Source organism: Micropterus salmoides, unplaced genomic scaffold, assembly GCF_014851395.1.
Source record: "Micropterus salmoides isolate LMB-PRFRI ecotype aquatic unplaced genomic scaffold, ASM1485139v1 Ms_hic_scaffold_19, whole genome shotgun sequence".
NCBI classification, from domain to species: Eukaryota; Metazoa; Chordata; class Actinopteri; order Centrarchiformes; family Centrarchidae; genus Micropterus; species Micropterus salmoides.
The window spans coordinates 19,883,455-19,897,687 of NW_024041039.1; the positions used below are offsets into that span (position 1 = coordinate 19,883,455).

Genomic DNA, 14,233 nt, shown 5'->3' on the forward strand with positions numbered 1-14,233 from the left:
ACAATGCAGTCCCATAAAATACAGCAGTGTGTATGTGTGTGCATAAAAATCAAATCCCTCATCTTCAGTGCTGGACCCTGACTCTGCTTGTGCTGATTATACAGCTACATATGAATGTTAAGAACATCAGTAATAAATATAACTATATACAATATCCATTTTCTTATTCTATCTATGGATAATTGCATACCCAGCACTGCACACCCTGTACCTTGCACTGTTTCTGGTTCCATTGTCCTTCTCCTACGGCTCCTCCTGATCCTCCTCCTCTTCCTTCTTCCTTCAACTGTTGTTTATAATATATATAAATATACAATATAGCCTATATGCCTATGCATAAATGCATATATAAATAATATCAGGTTATAATAAATGCATGAGTGGCTGTGCTTGGTCCTGCCTCATCTGCGCTGCCACAGCACTCCTTTCCACCAAGACAGAAGTCGGTTAATTTGGCGCATTTAGCTGCCTCTTGTGCCAACATTTTTGTCTTATAAATTCTTATTTTTTCGGCACCACACATTTCTTTTTCCTCTTTCTTTCTTTTCGACATATTTACCTTCTCTATGGGCTTGTCACACAGTCCTGGGCTGAGTTCATCCCTGACAAAACGTGTAAACTCGTCCTAACTGGAAAGTAAACTCCTTTGATCAGCACCGTTGAGCCAATCAGATTTCAGCAAAAACGAGCATCGGTCCAAGTTGGGAGGGGCCGCTCGTATCCCCCCTAAATATTGAAAGTATTGGTTTGGCCCAGTCTGATAGACACAGACAGCGTTCACTACAGCTGACTGGAACGACAATCGCGGATCCTTTAAAGCTGAACATAAGAAACTAAAATATACAAAGTCTTGGCCGTTCGGGATTGTTCCCAATATTCCCAATGGCCTGTCCGCCCCTGACAGTAGATCGCACTTTAAAATAGGCTACGTAATTTGTAATAGGGTAGATGGTGCATTTGAATCCATCAACAGCAAATCTAATTATCAGTTCTTACACAGCATAGCCTATCTTAAGAGTCCCATTTATAGGGAGCATTTCCTACATTAAAAAAGTCGTAATCCAAGTGGTGCCTGACTTCGTTAATTATCGTAGCACTTTCTCGTGGTGGTGCTGCGATCATAAAAACCTTCTTTGTCACGGGGTATTCAAGGTCAAATCAGCTGATCTTTACCAGTGGTCAGGCCCATGCTGGTGGGAGTGACTATGTTAATCTGCATCAAAGGGAAACAGACAAAGTGTTGGGGCATCACTCATCTGATTGGGCGCCTTTGTTCTTTCAAATCGAGGTGTCCTCCTGCCTTTATTGGCACCAACGGGCCCCTGGGGGAGAAGACGTCTTTTACAGTAAGGCTGCACTCCTGCATGGACTTTCAAGCCGCTGATGGGAAAATGGAGAAATAATCAGAGGAAAGATGGCCTGTCAGAGGCATGACAAACCAAACAGACCGAGGGAAGAACTGAGTTGCATGCTGGTTGGTGATGGAGCTGTGGGGAAGACCAGCATGATCATCAGTTACATCTTCAATGGCTACAACACTGAGTACAGACAAACAGCTTTTGATGTTTTCACTGGTGAGTGAAGGTTATTCTTTAAAGGTTAATGCCTGCTCGACTCAGCAATAAAATGTTTATTTCTACTCGACTTCCAGGTTTGGTTCATGTGAATGGAATTCCAACTCGTATCAAACTGATAGATACTGCTGGACAGGTAGATATTCCACACCACATTATGATTTCTTTAGTTAGTCAGTGCTTTCCTCCTCATCTCACATTATATTTAATCTGACAGGAGGAGTTTGGCCATCTCCGCTCTCTTTGCTATGCCCATGTGGACGTCTTCATCCTCTGCTTCAGCCTGGTCAACCCTGTCTCCTTTGACAACATCACCTCCAAATGGATCCCACAGATCTGTGCTGGCAACCCGACCTCTCCCATCGTTCTGGTTGGGACTCAGTCAGACCTTCGTTACAATGTGGACATCCTGATTCATCTGGACCAGCTGGGCACCAAACCAGTGCGCTTGAGCCGGGCTAGAAGGCTGGCACACAGGATCAGAGCTCACGACTACATGGAGTGTTCAGCTCTGACACAACACAACCTCAAAAATGTGTTTGACAGTGCTGTGTTTGCTGCCATCAAGCACAAGCACAACGGCGCAAAATCTAAAAAGCTCAGCCCGCTTAAACGTTTGAAGACTTTTTGTGATAGTGGATGGAGGAAAATCTTCAGATTCATCTGATGTGGAATCAAAGAGAGGACTGAATGTAGGCACAGCTTGATGGACACGTTTCAGGGTTTTATGACAATTTATGCATTTTATCAAAACATTTCTCTGCAGAATGTGGATTGTGCACTAAAACAATATGATTTAAGATCACTGACATATTCTGCTCTTTTCATTTTGCTCTTCCTTGTTTTCATGTTTTACTTGTGTGTGTGTGTGTGTGTGTGTGTGTGTGTGTTAAAGTGTTGTAATAAATGCACTGCAGTGTGACGCATTTAATTGACAGTTGTAGGAATTGCTTTAATTAATATATCTGAAAACATACAGTCTGTAGACCTTACAGTGGAAGGTACAGTCAATGAAGAAATGGAGGGAAAACACAAAGTGCCATTTGGGACAAATGGTCACCTGCTGATGCTTTCTTTGAAGGGCTACTTTACAAGACAAAAGCCATGTAAATCCATCCTCTATTTGAAAGCTTATACTGAGGCATGTTTCCAACAATTACTTTTAAAACACCCATGAATTTGCTGTGATAAAATAATGATCAAATATGCATTTTTAATCACAGAAAATAACAATTTGCTATACCAACTCAGACCATGATTTTATTACTTTACATTATCTGTAACATATGCATATGTATCAGAAACACAAAAGAGAGCACTAAACTGCTACATATAACATGCATTATCTGAAAGCAATCTTACATATGTGATTTTGCTTCTGTCTTGCCCATAGGGAAGACTTGGTGAGATAAAAATGTAGGCTACTACTTCCCCTCCTTCAACAATAATTTACATGCAAGACACCCTAAACCCAGCAGCTCAGCAACAGTTAGGCTAAAGAAATAGGTTTTTATAGCTGTGATCGTTTAAAAGTTAAATTTTGAGCTAACCATGATAGTAAAATCTGGATTTTGTGAGCACATGAAAACACTTTGGATGCTGCACAGAAATCGTAGCCTCCTCTTGGGCAAGTCGCAGCTTGTCTGTCTTGTAAAACTACTTTTCCCATCATGCAACCGCGCGTTTACCCTCCTCTGACCCTGTGAGTGAAAATAATCTGATCAGCTGATCTGACCTGGCAACAAAATAACGTAGCTAGAGAAGTCTGCTAGGGAGGGGGCTGAAGAACAAAACAATGACACTGCTTGGAAGGATCCAAACACAGTAAGACTTTTAAAAAAGACTTTTAAAACGGGATCGCGCGGATTTCCTTCCCGTTTAAAAAAATAAAGAGTCCGCGGACACCCGAGCTTTTGACATCGACTGGCTGTTGTTTTTGTTGATATGTTGTTACAGCTCTGTTGACAGACTGGAGGCTTGCTGCTTGTTAGGACGGGCTATAAACTGTTAAGGCTCGCTGGCCCGCTAATTACAGGTTTTCTTTGCAAAAAGTTGAAACTGTCTGTCGAAACCAACTAGCAGTTAGCTACATATTGCTGCTTTGTTGCCAAATTATTCACCGACTTTGCCAGCGAGCTATTGAGGGTCAGTTTGCTAGCTAGCCTGTTGTTAGCATCAGTATTTGCACATTCATCTTTTCAGGGAGAATTCATTGTCTCGGGTTGGTACGAGCACACGTTTTTGTATTATTTTAGTTTTATTCGCTAACGTTAGGTATATTTTTAAGTAATCCTGCTGCTAACTGCTAACTTCACTACACAAACAAGCTAACGTTAACTGTTAAGCTAGTGGTAAAAACACATCAGGTGTTAAGTTACTCACAGAGACGGCTGTTTCTGCTTTATTGCTTCACTCTTAGTTGCACTGAATTAACGTTACATCATTAAACCAGTTTTATCAGTTATATTGTTGAGACTAAGTGACTCACTAACCCTCGTACCATGCAGCTGTTTTAAGTTGATTTAGTCATTGTATTTGTCCATTTCAGTTGTCAGTATTATCGCCTGTTGTACATTTTTCATTAACTTGTATTGGGACTTGTTTGTGCTGTTGTCAAAGGTGTTCCACTAAGCCTTGCTCTGTTTTCAATTGACCTTGTAAGAAACGATGAGTGGGCATGGCTCATATTCAGAAAAGGGAGTCAATACTAGCCTAATATGTCAAGAGAGTTATGCCTGTGGTGGCTCTGAGGAGGCTGCGTTTGAGTGCAATGAATGCAAAAGCTTGCAGTGTGCGCGCTGTGAGCTCGAGCTCCACAATCAGGAGCGTCTGAAGAACCATGAGCGGGCTCAGATAGGTCCTGGGCATGTCCCTTACTGTGACAACTGTAAAGGAGGTAACGGAGACAACGGCAAACGCCATAGATCAGTGGTCCGCTGCCAGAACTGCAAAGTTAACTTGTGCCAAGACTGTCAGAAACGCACCCACAGTGTAGGCAGCAAGAAGAAACACCAGCTCACATCCTATCCTCCACCACCCAAACCTGCAGAGGTCAACTCTGTCCAGACAGCTGTCCCTACTGCTGTCCAAATAGCCGATGAGATCAAATCTCAGAGAGAAAAACTTCTGGTGAAGGTTTCCAGTTTTCTCTTGGTTGATGAGAATGAGGAAATGCAGGTGAGTTGTGTAAAAATGACACTTGTTATTGAAAAGGAACAGAATCAGAATACCTTTCTTAAATCCTTTGTTTATACTGTACATTTTGTTATTTAGGTATCGTTTAAAACTTCTAAGTTCTTGTTTCCCCCAGGTTAGAGATGAAACGTCATTTGTAAAGAGCCTGAGCTGCGAGCCCGACCAGCTGTTGAAGGTGGTGTCCATATTTGGAAACACAGGAGAGGGCAAATCTCACACCCTGAACCACACATTCTTCATGGGGAGAGAAGTGTTCAAGACTTCTCCCACACAAGAGTCCTGTACGGTGGGTGTGTGGGCAGCGTTTGACCCCATCCGAAAAGTAGTAGTTATTGATACAGAGGGGCTGCTTGGGAACAGTTCCAAACAGGGCCAGAGAACCCGTCTCTTGCTCAAGGTTCTCGCCATCTCCGACCTCATCATTTACCGTACCCATGCCGACCGCCTCCATGATGACCTCTTCAAGTTCCTCGGGGACGCCTCGGATGCTTACTTGAAGCATTTCACCAAGGAACTGAAGGCCACGACGGCCCGCTGTGGCCTGGATGTTCCACTGTCCACCCTGGGCCCTGCGGTGGTCATCTTTCACGAAACAGTCCACACTAAGTTGCTCGGTTCAGGTAAAATATCTCAACAGTTTTGTTTCTCCCGAATCCCACCAGTAATGGCTGGAGTGTAATTACTTCACATGTTACACATTTATTAGACAAGTCAAAGCTTTTATTATAAATTTACTTAAAAACTTCCATTAGAACATTAGATTAGTACATTTCCACTGTATCACCATGAATGTACGTCTGCGTCAGTAAAGGTTAACTGCACTGCAGATAATTACAGGTTTGGCAAATATTAGCACACAGTGTTTCTCTTTCTGTCTTTCTTCTACATAACTGGAGGTAGCAATCTGCATTCCAAGTTTTTTTAACTGTGTAAACATTGGAACAAAACTGTGCCCATCGTGTTGTGAAGTCAAAAATGCCACATATTTCTAGCTGTAGTCAGACTTGTTTTTTTGCATGTTTTAGTCCAGTTGCAATGCATACTTTATGTTGTTGTCAACCATTTTCTAATGCCTGCAGTTCACCTTGATGTAAATGTGTTTTCCGTTTTTGTCACGGAATGCAAAGCAACTTGCAATTTGCTACGGTTAGGCATGCCCCCATAGTGAGCATCTTGCCTGCTTTTACTGTTGTCAGATGTCCATTACCGCAGCCGTTGTAAATGCAAGTTTCCTTGGTAAGCCTGTGCTCCGTTGCCATGCAGCAATAAAATAACTCAAGGAAACGAAATACCTGATATTAACTGCCATGCATTACAACACCCTAATAAGTTGCAAGTCTCCACAAGTTGTGTTTTTTTTTTTTTTTAACATTGTATAGAAATTTATGAAAAGTAAGAAAAAGAAAAAAAAAAAGTGAAAGTACTGCTTATGAGGGACAAAAAACACATTGGGAATGTGGTAAGTCTCGATGATTTGTGGTAAATGTGCTACAACATGAAGGAACACTTGTGATACTGTGAGCCTTCAAGACTTAGGACAACAGACTACATGTGTTTGCTCTTAGCTTTAAGTATTTGTGGCTTTTTTGTTTTTGTTTTTTTGGACTGATGTCTGATGCTGCACCATTGTATTTTCCTTTTACATGTCATACTGGATGCAAGTATCCATTCATTGTATACAAACACAGTATTTTCAGAATGTTGTTATCTGATGCGCTGATAGACAAATGCTAATGTAATATCTACAGTATGTCCTGACTCCACTCTGTAGTAACCTCGCCACCTCTGTCTTGTTTTAGATAAGTCATCTGAGTCAGTAGATCGTCTGCTGTCGGAGCGCTTCAAGAAGCTTTCCCGTTTCCCAGAGGCCTTCAGTTCTGTCCAGTACTGGGGAACGCAGACCCTCAGCCCCCCTACTGACTTCCGTGGCCTGCAGAATAAACTGGAGCAGCTCCTGGATAACAACGCCACCCGTTCCCCACGCACCCCAATGGTCATCTTCAAAGCCCTGCAGGTAGGGCTGGATAAAGTCAGCCAGCTTCACACCAGCTTATTTGTTGTTGTAAAGCCAGCATTGAACTGAATTGATACACAATTTGCTGATAAACTGGTTCCTGGATTCAGATAAAGATGATGTTATTGAAACTAACACAGCACAAGTTGTAATTTTTATGTTACTGTTTGTAAAATGCTCGTATGCTGTTTCTATGTAATATTACTGTATAATGAGGAAGTTTTGTCTAGCTAATGTCTATATCCTTGATATTCCTACAGGCATTGAGTGAGCGCTTCAATGGGGAAATAACAGGTGAGCTTGTTGCCCACAGCTGCTTCTTCCCTGATGAGTACTTCACCTGCTCCAGCCTGTGCCTGGGTTGTGGGTCAGTACCTGTACTTAGTACTTTCAGGACTTAATGCCTTTAAATTAAAAAAACAACAAGTAATCATTTAAATCTCTCCTTCAATCACAAGCTTTTCAGATTGGTTAACATTCTGACGCGTTACTTTTACCCCAGATCTGGCTGCAAGAACAGCATGAACCACTTAGTAGAAGGAATGTGCCACGAGGCAAAGCATCGTTGCCGTTATTCTGCTCAGTATGATAACCGCATCTACACCTGTAAGGTAAGCACAGTAGCTCCTGACATGGCTAAGCTTTCTTTCTGTATCACTGACTTTGTAGTTACTCTTGTTCCGTGACTGAGGAGTTGGGCATTTAATTCACTGTGTGGTGCATCACTTTAGGCTTGCTATGAAGGGGGAAAGGAAGTGATAGTTGTCCCTAAGACCTCAGCTTCCTCAGACTCTCCATGGATGGGCCTCGCCAAATACGCCTGGTCTGGGTGAGTTGCTTCTGAATGGCCTGCAGGGTCACGCACAACTTGGCTTATGTTACCTTTAGAGAGTTTTTAGCACTAGACTCTGTTTGCATTTACATTAACCCTACATGTTGCACATAATACCTACAAATGTAGTCAGGGCGGCGTGGTGATGCAGTGGTTAGCACCTCACAGCAAGAAGGTCGTGGGTTCAAACCCCGGTTGCCCCGGCCTTTCTGTGTGGAGTTTGCATGTTCGTGTGGATGTGAGTGTGTCTATGTGTGGCCCTGCGATGGACTGGCGACCTGTCCAGGGTGTACCCCGCCTTTCGCCCTGTACGCAGGATAAGTGGTTGACGATGGATGTGGTTGACGACAAATGTAGTCATATTTCTGCATCTACTGTATGCTCAGGTATGTTATTGAATGTCCCAACTGCGGAGTGATTTATCGAAGCCGTCAATACTGGTACGGGAACCAGGACCCTGTGGATACGGTTGTCCGTACTGAGATCCAACATGTATGGCCAGGGGTAAGAGAAACACGCTATTTAATTTATTCATCTGATGTAGATTTTTATAATTATCTGTAATCATACAGAGGTATAATTATGGCTAGAGGGAACCATTTATCTACTTATGTTACGAAAACCTGCCTGCCTTTTGCAGTCGGATGGCTTTTTAAAGGACAACAGCAATGCAGCGCAGCGTCTCCTGGATGGAGTCAACCTAGTGGCCCAGTCTGTGTCAGAGCTCAGTGTCAAGCCTGCCAAGGCCGTCACCTCTTGGCTGACAGATCAGATCGCCCCAGCCTACTGGAAACCCAACTCCCTCATTTTGGTGAGTGACACACACAGCCCCACCCTCTACCACCAACAGCCAAGTCAACACTTCTATGTCCAGAGGGATGTTTACTGTCAGTGGTGTACTGGGCCTATTATACAATCTATGTTTGCAGGTCACAAGATAAAACTCTGATAGACTCAGGTTGCGTCCTGTCCCCTCTAGCTCGTGGTCAATAACAACTTCTGTTGTTATTGTTTTTCTCTTGGACAAGGTGTGCCATAAGTGTCACACAGTCTTCCAGGACAACGACACCAAGCATCACTGCCGTGCCTGTGGGGAAGGCTTCTGCGACGGCTGCTCATCCAAAGCTGTGCCCGTCCCTGAGAGAGGCTGGGGTCTTGCCCCTGTCAGAGTCTGTGACGTCTGCTTCGAGCAGAGAGCTTCATACGCAGGTGCACGCACTTCTAATCATGTCAAACATTTCCTGTTTCTATGTCTTGAAGCAATTTATCATTTGGGTGAGCTCTGCTTTAGCAAAGATATTTTCTTTATGCAGAGCTGCTTGAGGCAGAGCTCGAGGAGGAAGAAGGCGGAACCCTCGCCAGGAAGGTTGGAGAAGCAGTGACCAACACCATAGGGGTTGTGGTCACAGCTATTGACATCCCACTTGGTGAGTGTAAAACCCTAAAGCGGATTGTTATGTAACAGGAATGAATGACCCAGTAAATGTGAGTGAATTGATAATATGTCCTCTGGTGGCAGAGGCATAATGTGTTATTTACAGTAAGAAAGAAAAGTACTGCGGCCTTGTTTGTAGTTTGAACTCTCATATGTTATGCAGGAGTTGGACCCAAGTAATATGGGATGCCCTTATGGTCTAGTTATAATAGAGCCTGTCCAGTTACCAAAAGCTCACAAAAATACAAATACAAAAATAGTGTAAATCCAAACAGGGGCGACTGATTCCCAACCTCAGTGCTTAGCGTGTTCTACTGCTTCAGCATTATGCGTTATAGAGAGACTCAGATGTGTGATTGAAATTATATGTTTCATTAAGCACATCTTCAAATACTAAATTTTCATTTGTCTGTAAGGTGTTGCGCTTGCCAGCAAGAAAATGTTAATAGACTACAAAATGAAAATCCTCCTACACACACACACACACACACACACACACACACACACACACACACACAAACACACACACACACACAGGCTACAGAACATAAAACCACCTTTGACAATCTCTTGGTGCTTTCAGTTCTTGTATATATTGTTTAAACTTGGTGAGATAGATGACCAGTTAACCCTGTTCACTCATTTCATTTTATAGAGACGTCCTGCTATAAACTCACCTTTTGCTGTATGTGTTTTAGAGTCAGTGTTATAAATGCTTTGAGGTTGCTTGGCATGATATATATAAAGGCTTCTTGTAGACCTTGCCACACTCTGGATGAATCACTTGTGTACTCTCTACCCAACGTCTAGAATGCACTTTGGTCTAGTGTTTTATTCGAACAACATTTTTACAACAGCCAATTTGATGCATCTGTCAGTATAATCCAAAATGTGTTTTAGATTGAGAAAACTGGCTCTGCTGCAGAGGAAGAGCTTGCAAAGTGTTCTTTAATAAATGCTGTACTCACTCAAATACACACCACAAATCACAGCCCATTCATCATTCTCCCTTCTGGTTGTTGTTTCACGCAAGTCTTAATCATATCTGGAAAACCTCAAAACAGTTTGATCATTAGCATTAAGTAGTATGATCATTTATATACCAGGGTTCCCACTCGTCCTGGAAAACAGCTGACCAGTTTTCCGTTCATAAAAAGCACATGGAAAATGTCCTCATGTTGTCTAGGAAAATTATTTCAACATTGTCCTATTTCCCTTCATCTGAGAATGAACGACCAGGCTGTCTGTCGGATAATATTGCCATCTGAAAGGGCCGAGTTACGTGCAGGGTCATATTAACGTTCAAGTGGTAGTTTATAGACGAGACTGTTTTTTTCTTGTTGAAACACTGTGAACACACCCCTATGTCACGTCACATGGTAGCACATGCATGTTGGATGACATTACGTGGCAAAACCCTGAATAATGTCAGTTACATTATCCTTCATATGCAATTGTTAGTCACAGCTGGCTGATAACTGGGGTGGTTTTTATTAGGTTTATATATAAACGTTGCTTTCTTCCCAGCGGTTGAATAATGTTAAATTGGTTGGCATGTTTGGTTCAGTTGCTGAAGTTGATGTGCTTGCTTGTTTTTACTGCAAAAAATGTTATGAGAGTTGAATACTGATGACAGGGAAGCCGGGGTCGAAACCATGAATGGGACTCCCACTGGCTGAATACTGGCTAACGGTACTTTTTAAAAACTTTGCTAGCATTGTCTCTTCAAACGCAATGCTGCATTGTTAAGATAAAATGGACCATAACATGACATGAAATGTTTAACGTTTGTAGTGGCAGCTCACAGTGGGTGTTTTTAGTTTGTTAAAGACTCAAATTTAATATTACCTGTAAAGTATGATGTGATAAACTGATAAGCGGCAGTTTATAATCCTAGCAATGTCAAATAAATTCAAATTCGTGCATTTAGGTATGTATGGTTCAGTCTACTATTTAGTTATTGATGTTCAGGCAGCAGTGGTTAATGTAAGACATAAAAGGGGATTCAAGTTGTAAATTAATAATAATGATTGTGATGCATTTTATTCACATAGCATTTGCCAAGCATAGCACACAAAGGGCTTTCCCAAAGAAACAAAATAAAATGCAATGACAGAATACTATAATACCAAAAAATATATAATAACAACAACAAAGCAAAAAATAAAATAAACGGTAAGAGGAGATGGTAGTAATAGTGACATTAAAACATAAAACATTCCACAGAGAGGAGCATATTAATGCATGGCTTGATTCCTGCCTGTCACAGCAGCTGGATCATGACTGAAAATGTCCTGGACAATGATCTATAGAAAATAGTGGGAACCCTGTATATTCAGGTGGCATCTACATAAGCCTACTGTGGACCCATATTTACTGGTAAAGGGCATAGGTGAATATGTTTTTGATAACCTGATATCCTGCTGAAAACTTCTGCATATCCATCACCACTCCAAAAATACCTCAGAGCACAGCCTGCTCCAATCACAACAAAATTAGCCTATTTGTTTCCTAATCAAAGTCTTGTTTCCATGGATACTCCAACCAAGACAGCTAAGGACTTTTTTTTTAACTTGAAGTTACGGTCCTCACTTAGTAGTGAGGACAAATAAGCATGGACAAAGCTGAAGCACAGCAATGGTTACTGAGAATGCATATAAATGTAGGGACAGTAAAATAAAACGGTATTTAATCAGCAGGGATGGGAATGGAAGTGGCTCATAGAGCTAAATAAAAGGAATAGCTCAACACATTGGGAAATGCACATTATGGTGGACTATTTCTTGGCTAAAAGTAGTGAAACCAACAGACACTCTGGGAATTGCCCCGGGTCATTGCTCCCTGCCAAGAAAGAGTCCAGGACATCACTCCCATAAAACCACAATTTGATGTTTTTTTCACACTTCAGTTTTTGTACAGATTAAAAAAACAAGATATAGCATGCTAATTAGTGAGCTTATTCATGTGATGTATTTCCTGTAGGCCTAGTGAAAGACGCAGCCCGTCCTGCCTACTGGGTGCCTGACCAGGACATCCTGTCCTGCCACAACTGCCAGCGCGAGTTCACTGCCAAGCTGTCCAAGCACCACTGCCGCGCCTGTGGTCAAGGAGTGTGTGACGACTGCTCCCCGGAGCGTCGGCCTGTTCCATCGCGGGGCTGGGACCACCCTGTGCGCATTTGCACCGGCTGCAACCAGAAACCCGGAGAACTTTAACGGGGACGGCCTTCCTTCCTCAGAGCGCCGGAGAGAACCACTCACTCAGCTCGCAGTCTGTCACTGCTTTACCTCTGTTACTGTAATGGTTCTGTCTTGTATCTGTGGAAAGGAAGTTTTAGGCGCATATATATATATATATATATATATATATATATATATATATATATATATATATATATATATATATATATATATATATATATATATATATATATATATATATATATATATATATATATATATATATAGGGATTTCAGAGTTCCTGTGGCCTTTGTAGAACAGCTAGAACATGTGAGTTACTTGAATGAATATTTTGATTCTTCTTGACACAAATCCCTAATTTTATGTTAAATAAGGCTGTTGAGCTATTTTTCTACTATCAGAAAATATGAAAAAAATGTATCATTTAAAGATATTAGTTAGCTGAGAACCCTGTGGGGTTGGTTTGATTAGATTCTAGCAATTCGTATTATTGAGCATTGTTTCTCGGATGTCGTACATGTAATGGCAAGGAGATGTTTTATATCCGCGCAGGTATAACTGCAGGTTCCATTGCATGCTGTATTGCAACATTTTAGTTTTTGCACTAAGCCTTTCTCAGCTGTTATCGGCTGTTGCTTACCGTGGCTAAAATCCAGATATCCAGATGATCAAGTGGTCTGTCCCGAACTGAACTGAAATCTGTTACAGTAGGTCTAGATTGTGGATATCTGGCGTGCCAAAAATCATTCAGGTCACTGTGTCCGTGCTGGTATAATGTTTATATTTTATCATGTAATTTGTGGTTGTATGAAGGCATAGAACTATGTTAGAGGAGTGTACATTAGAAATGTTAAAAAATTATTTATGTATTGAAGATAAAAAAAAAACAACTTATTAGCACCCCGGCGTGCATGACAGTCTGAGAAATCCATGGTCTAAACATCACTATCCCTTTAACCAAGTGGCATTTTAGCGTATACATGTTGTAAAATGTTTGTATTTCATCATGTTAAAAAAAAATTTCTTGATGCCTTGAGTTTTTACTTGTTTTCTAAATATTTACATTTGCCTGCCTGCTTGGTTGTATGGATATTGCTTTGCAGAACTGAAGAATATCTAAATATGTCTTCAAACCAGTTTTACAAAAGACATTCACACCTCCAGGTCTGACAGGAGAAAGGCTCTTGACAAAGGTCAACATATTTATGTTCCGTCGTAGCTCTTCACAGCTTGTTTTTCCGTTATTTTACATCCGTTATTAAAAGATTTAGTATATTTTCTTTTTCTGATTTTTGTTTGAAGTTAGTTACTGTACGGATATTTATGTACTTTGTAGTGCCTGTATATGAAGCACCCTGTTTCCCCATGTTGCTTTGTGCAATGTATGCTCAAGTGTGACAATGTTGAGACATCAAACCATATTTAGTGACTGAGAGCTTTAACTTGTCCTGCATCATTGCTAGTTTTGAGTTTTTGAGTACTGAGAACGTTACATCTGGATGTCATAAAGCACAAGGTGATGCCTTTAACACATGTTTGTATTTTGTTGTTAAAAATTAGAGAAAAAGGGTCTTTGTAGATAAAGTTAATTCTCCCTTTGCACCTAACATGGAACTTTTAGGTTCTGATGAGAAGATGTTGTGTCTGCCTTGTCTCAAAATAGATTTATCTGTCTGAATGTTGCATCATACACACACACACACACAGACACACACCCTGCTGAGATGCTAATATTGCACAGTATAGAATAGGAAACACATCATGGCAAATTACTTGTACTGGAATTCATTCATTCACATGCAAATGTGTGCAGTCTGTTGCTTCAGATAGGCTTTGTGTTTTTTTATGAAATGCATTTAGTGATGTCCAGTTTTTTCGTTTAGGTCGGGCACTATTGTCAACACTTCTCACCTACACACTAAAACCCAAGCAGGAATGATTGACACATTTAAATGCTGGAATCTAACTTGAAGTGTTGATAT

At 41.3% G+C, this 14,233-nt stretch overlaps 2 protein-coding genes across 2 annotated transcripts; both read left to right on the forward strand.

Annotated features, from left to right (window-relative positions):
* The first annotated feature begins 867 nt into the window (after nt 1–867).
* On the forward strand, nt 868–2,456 carry LOC119909855 (rho-related GTP-binding protein RhoV-like). Its single transcript, XM_038728104.1, has 3 exons — nt 868–1,574; nt 1,652–1,710; nt 1,792–2,456. The coding sequence occupies exons 1-3, from the start codon at nt 1,415–1,417 to the stop codon at nt 2,239–2,241; spliced, it is 669 nt and encodes a 222-aa protein (XP_038584032.1). The 5' UTR covers nt 868–1,414; the 3' UTR covers nt 2,242–2,456.
* An 837-nt stretch (nt 2,457–3,293) lies between these two features.
* On the forward strand, nt 3,294–12,411 carry LOC119910390 (zinc finger FYVE domain-containing protein 1-like). Its single transcript, XM_038728992.1, has 11 exons — nt 3,294–4,751; nt 4,885–5,389; nt 6,569–6,783; nt 7,044–7,150; nt 7,286–7,394; nt 7,515–7,612; nt 8,002–8,119; nt 8,256–8,426; nt 8,644–8,824; nt 8,929–9,042; nt 12,033–12,411. The coding sequence occupies exons 1-11, from the start codon at nt 4,242–4,244 to the stop codon at nt 12,263–12,265; spliced, it is 2,361 nt and encodes a 786-aa protein (XP_038584920.1). The 5' UTR covers nt 3,294–4,241; the 3' UTR covers nt 12,266–12,411.
* Nucleotides 12,412–14,233: the final 1,822 nt, after the last annotated feature.

Bases quoted from the DNA above. Each gene is read 5' to 3' on its own strand.
- LOC119909855 (XM_038728104.1), top strand. From the start codon at position 1,415: ATGGCCTGTCAGAGGCATGACAAACCAAACAGACCGAGGGAAGAACTG. The intron at 1,575-1,651 runs GTGAGTGAAGGT...CTCGACTTCCAG, and splicing joins AGCTTTTGATGTTTTCACTG to GTTTGGTTCATGTGAATGGA. The intron at 1,711-1,791 runs GTAGATATTCCA...TTAATCTGACAG, and splicing joins TGATAGATACTGCTGGACAG to GAGGAGTTTGGCCATCTCCG.
- LOC119910390 (XM_038728992.1), top strand. From the start codon at position 4,242: ATGAGTGGGCATGGCTCATATTCAGAAAAGGGAGTCAATACTAGCCTA. The intron at 7,151-7,285 runs GTCAGTACCTGT...CTTTTACCCCAG, and splicing joins AGCCTGTGCCTGGGTTGTGG to ATCTGGCTGCAAGAACAGCA. The intron at 8,427-8,643 runs GTGAGTGACACA...CTCTTGGACAAG, and splicing joins AACCCAACTCCCTCATTTTG to GTGTGCCATAAGTGTCACAC.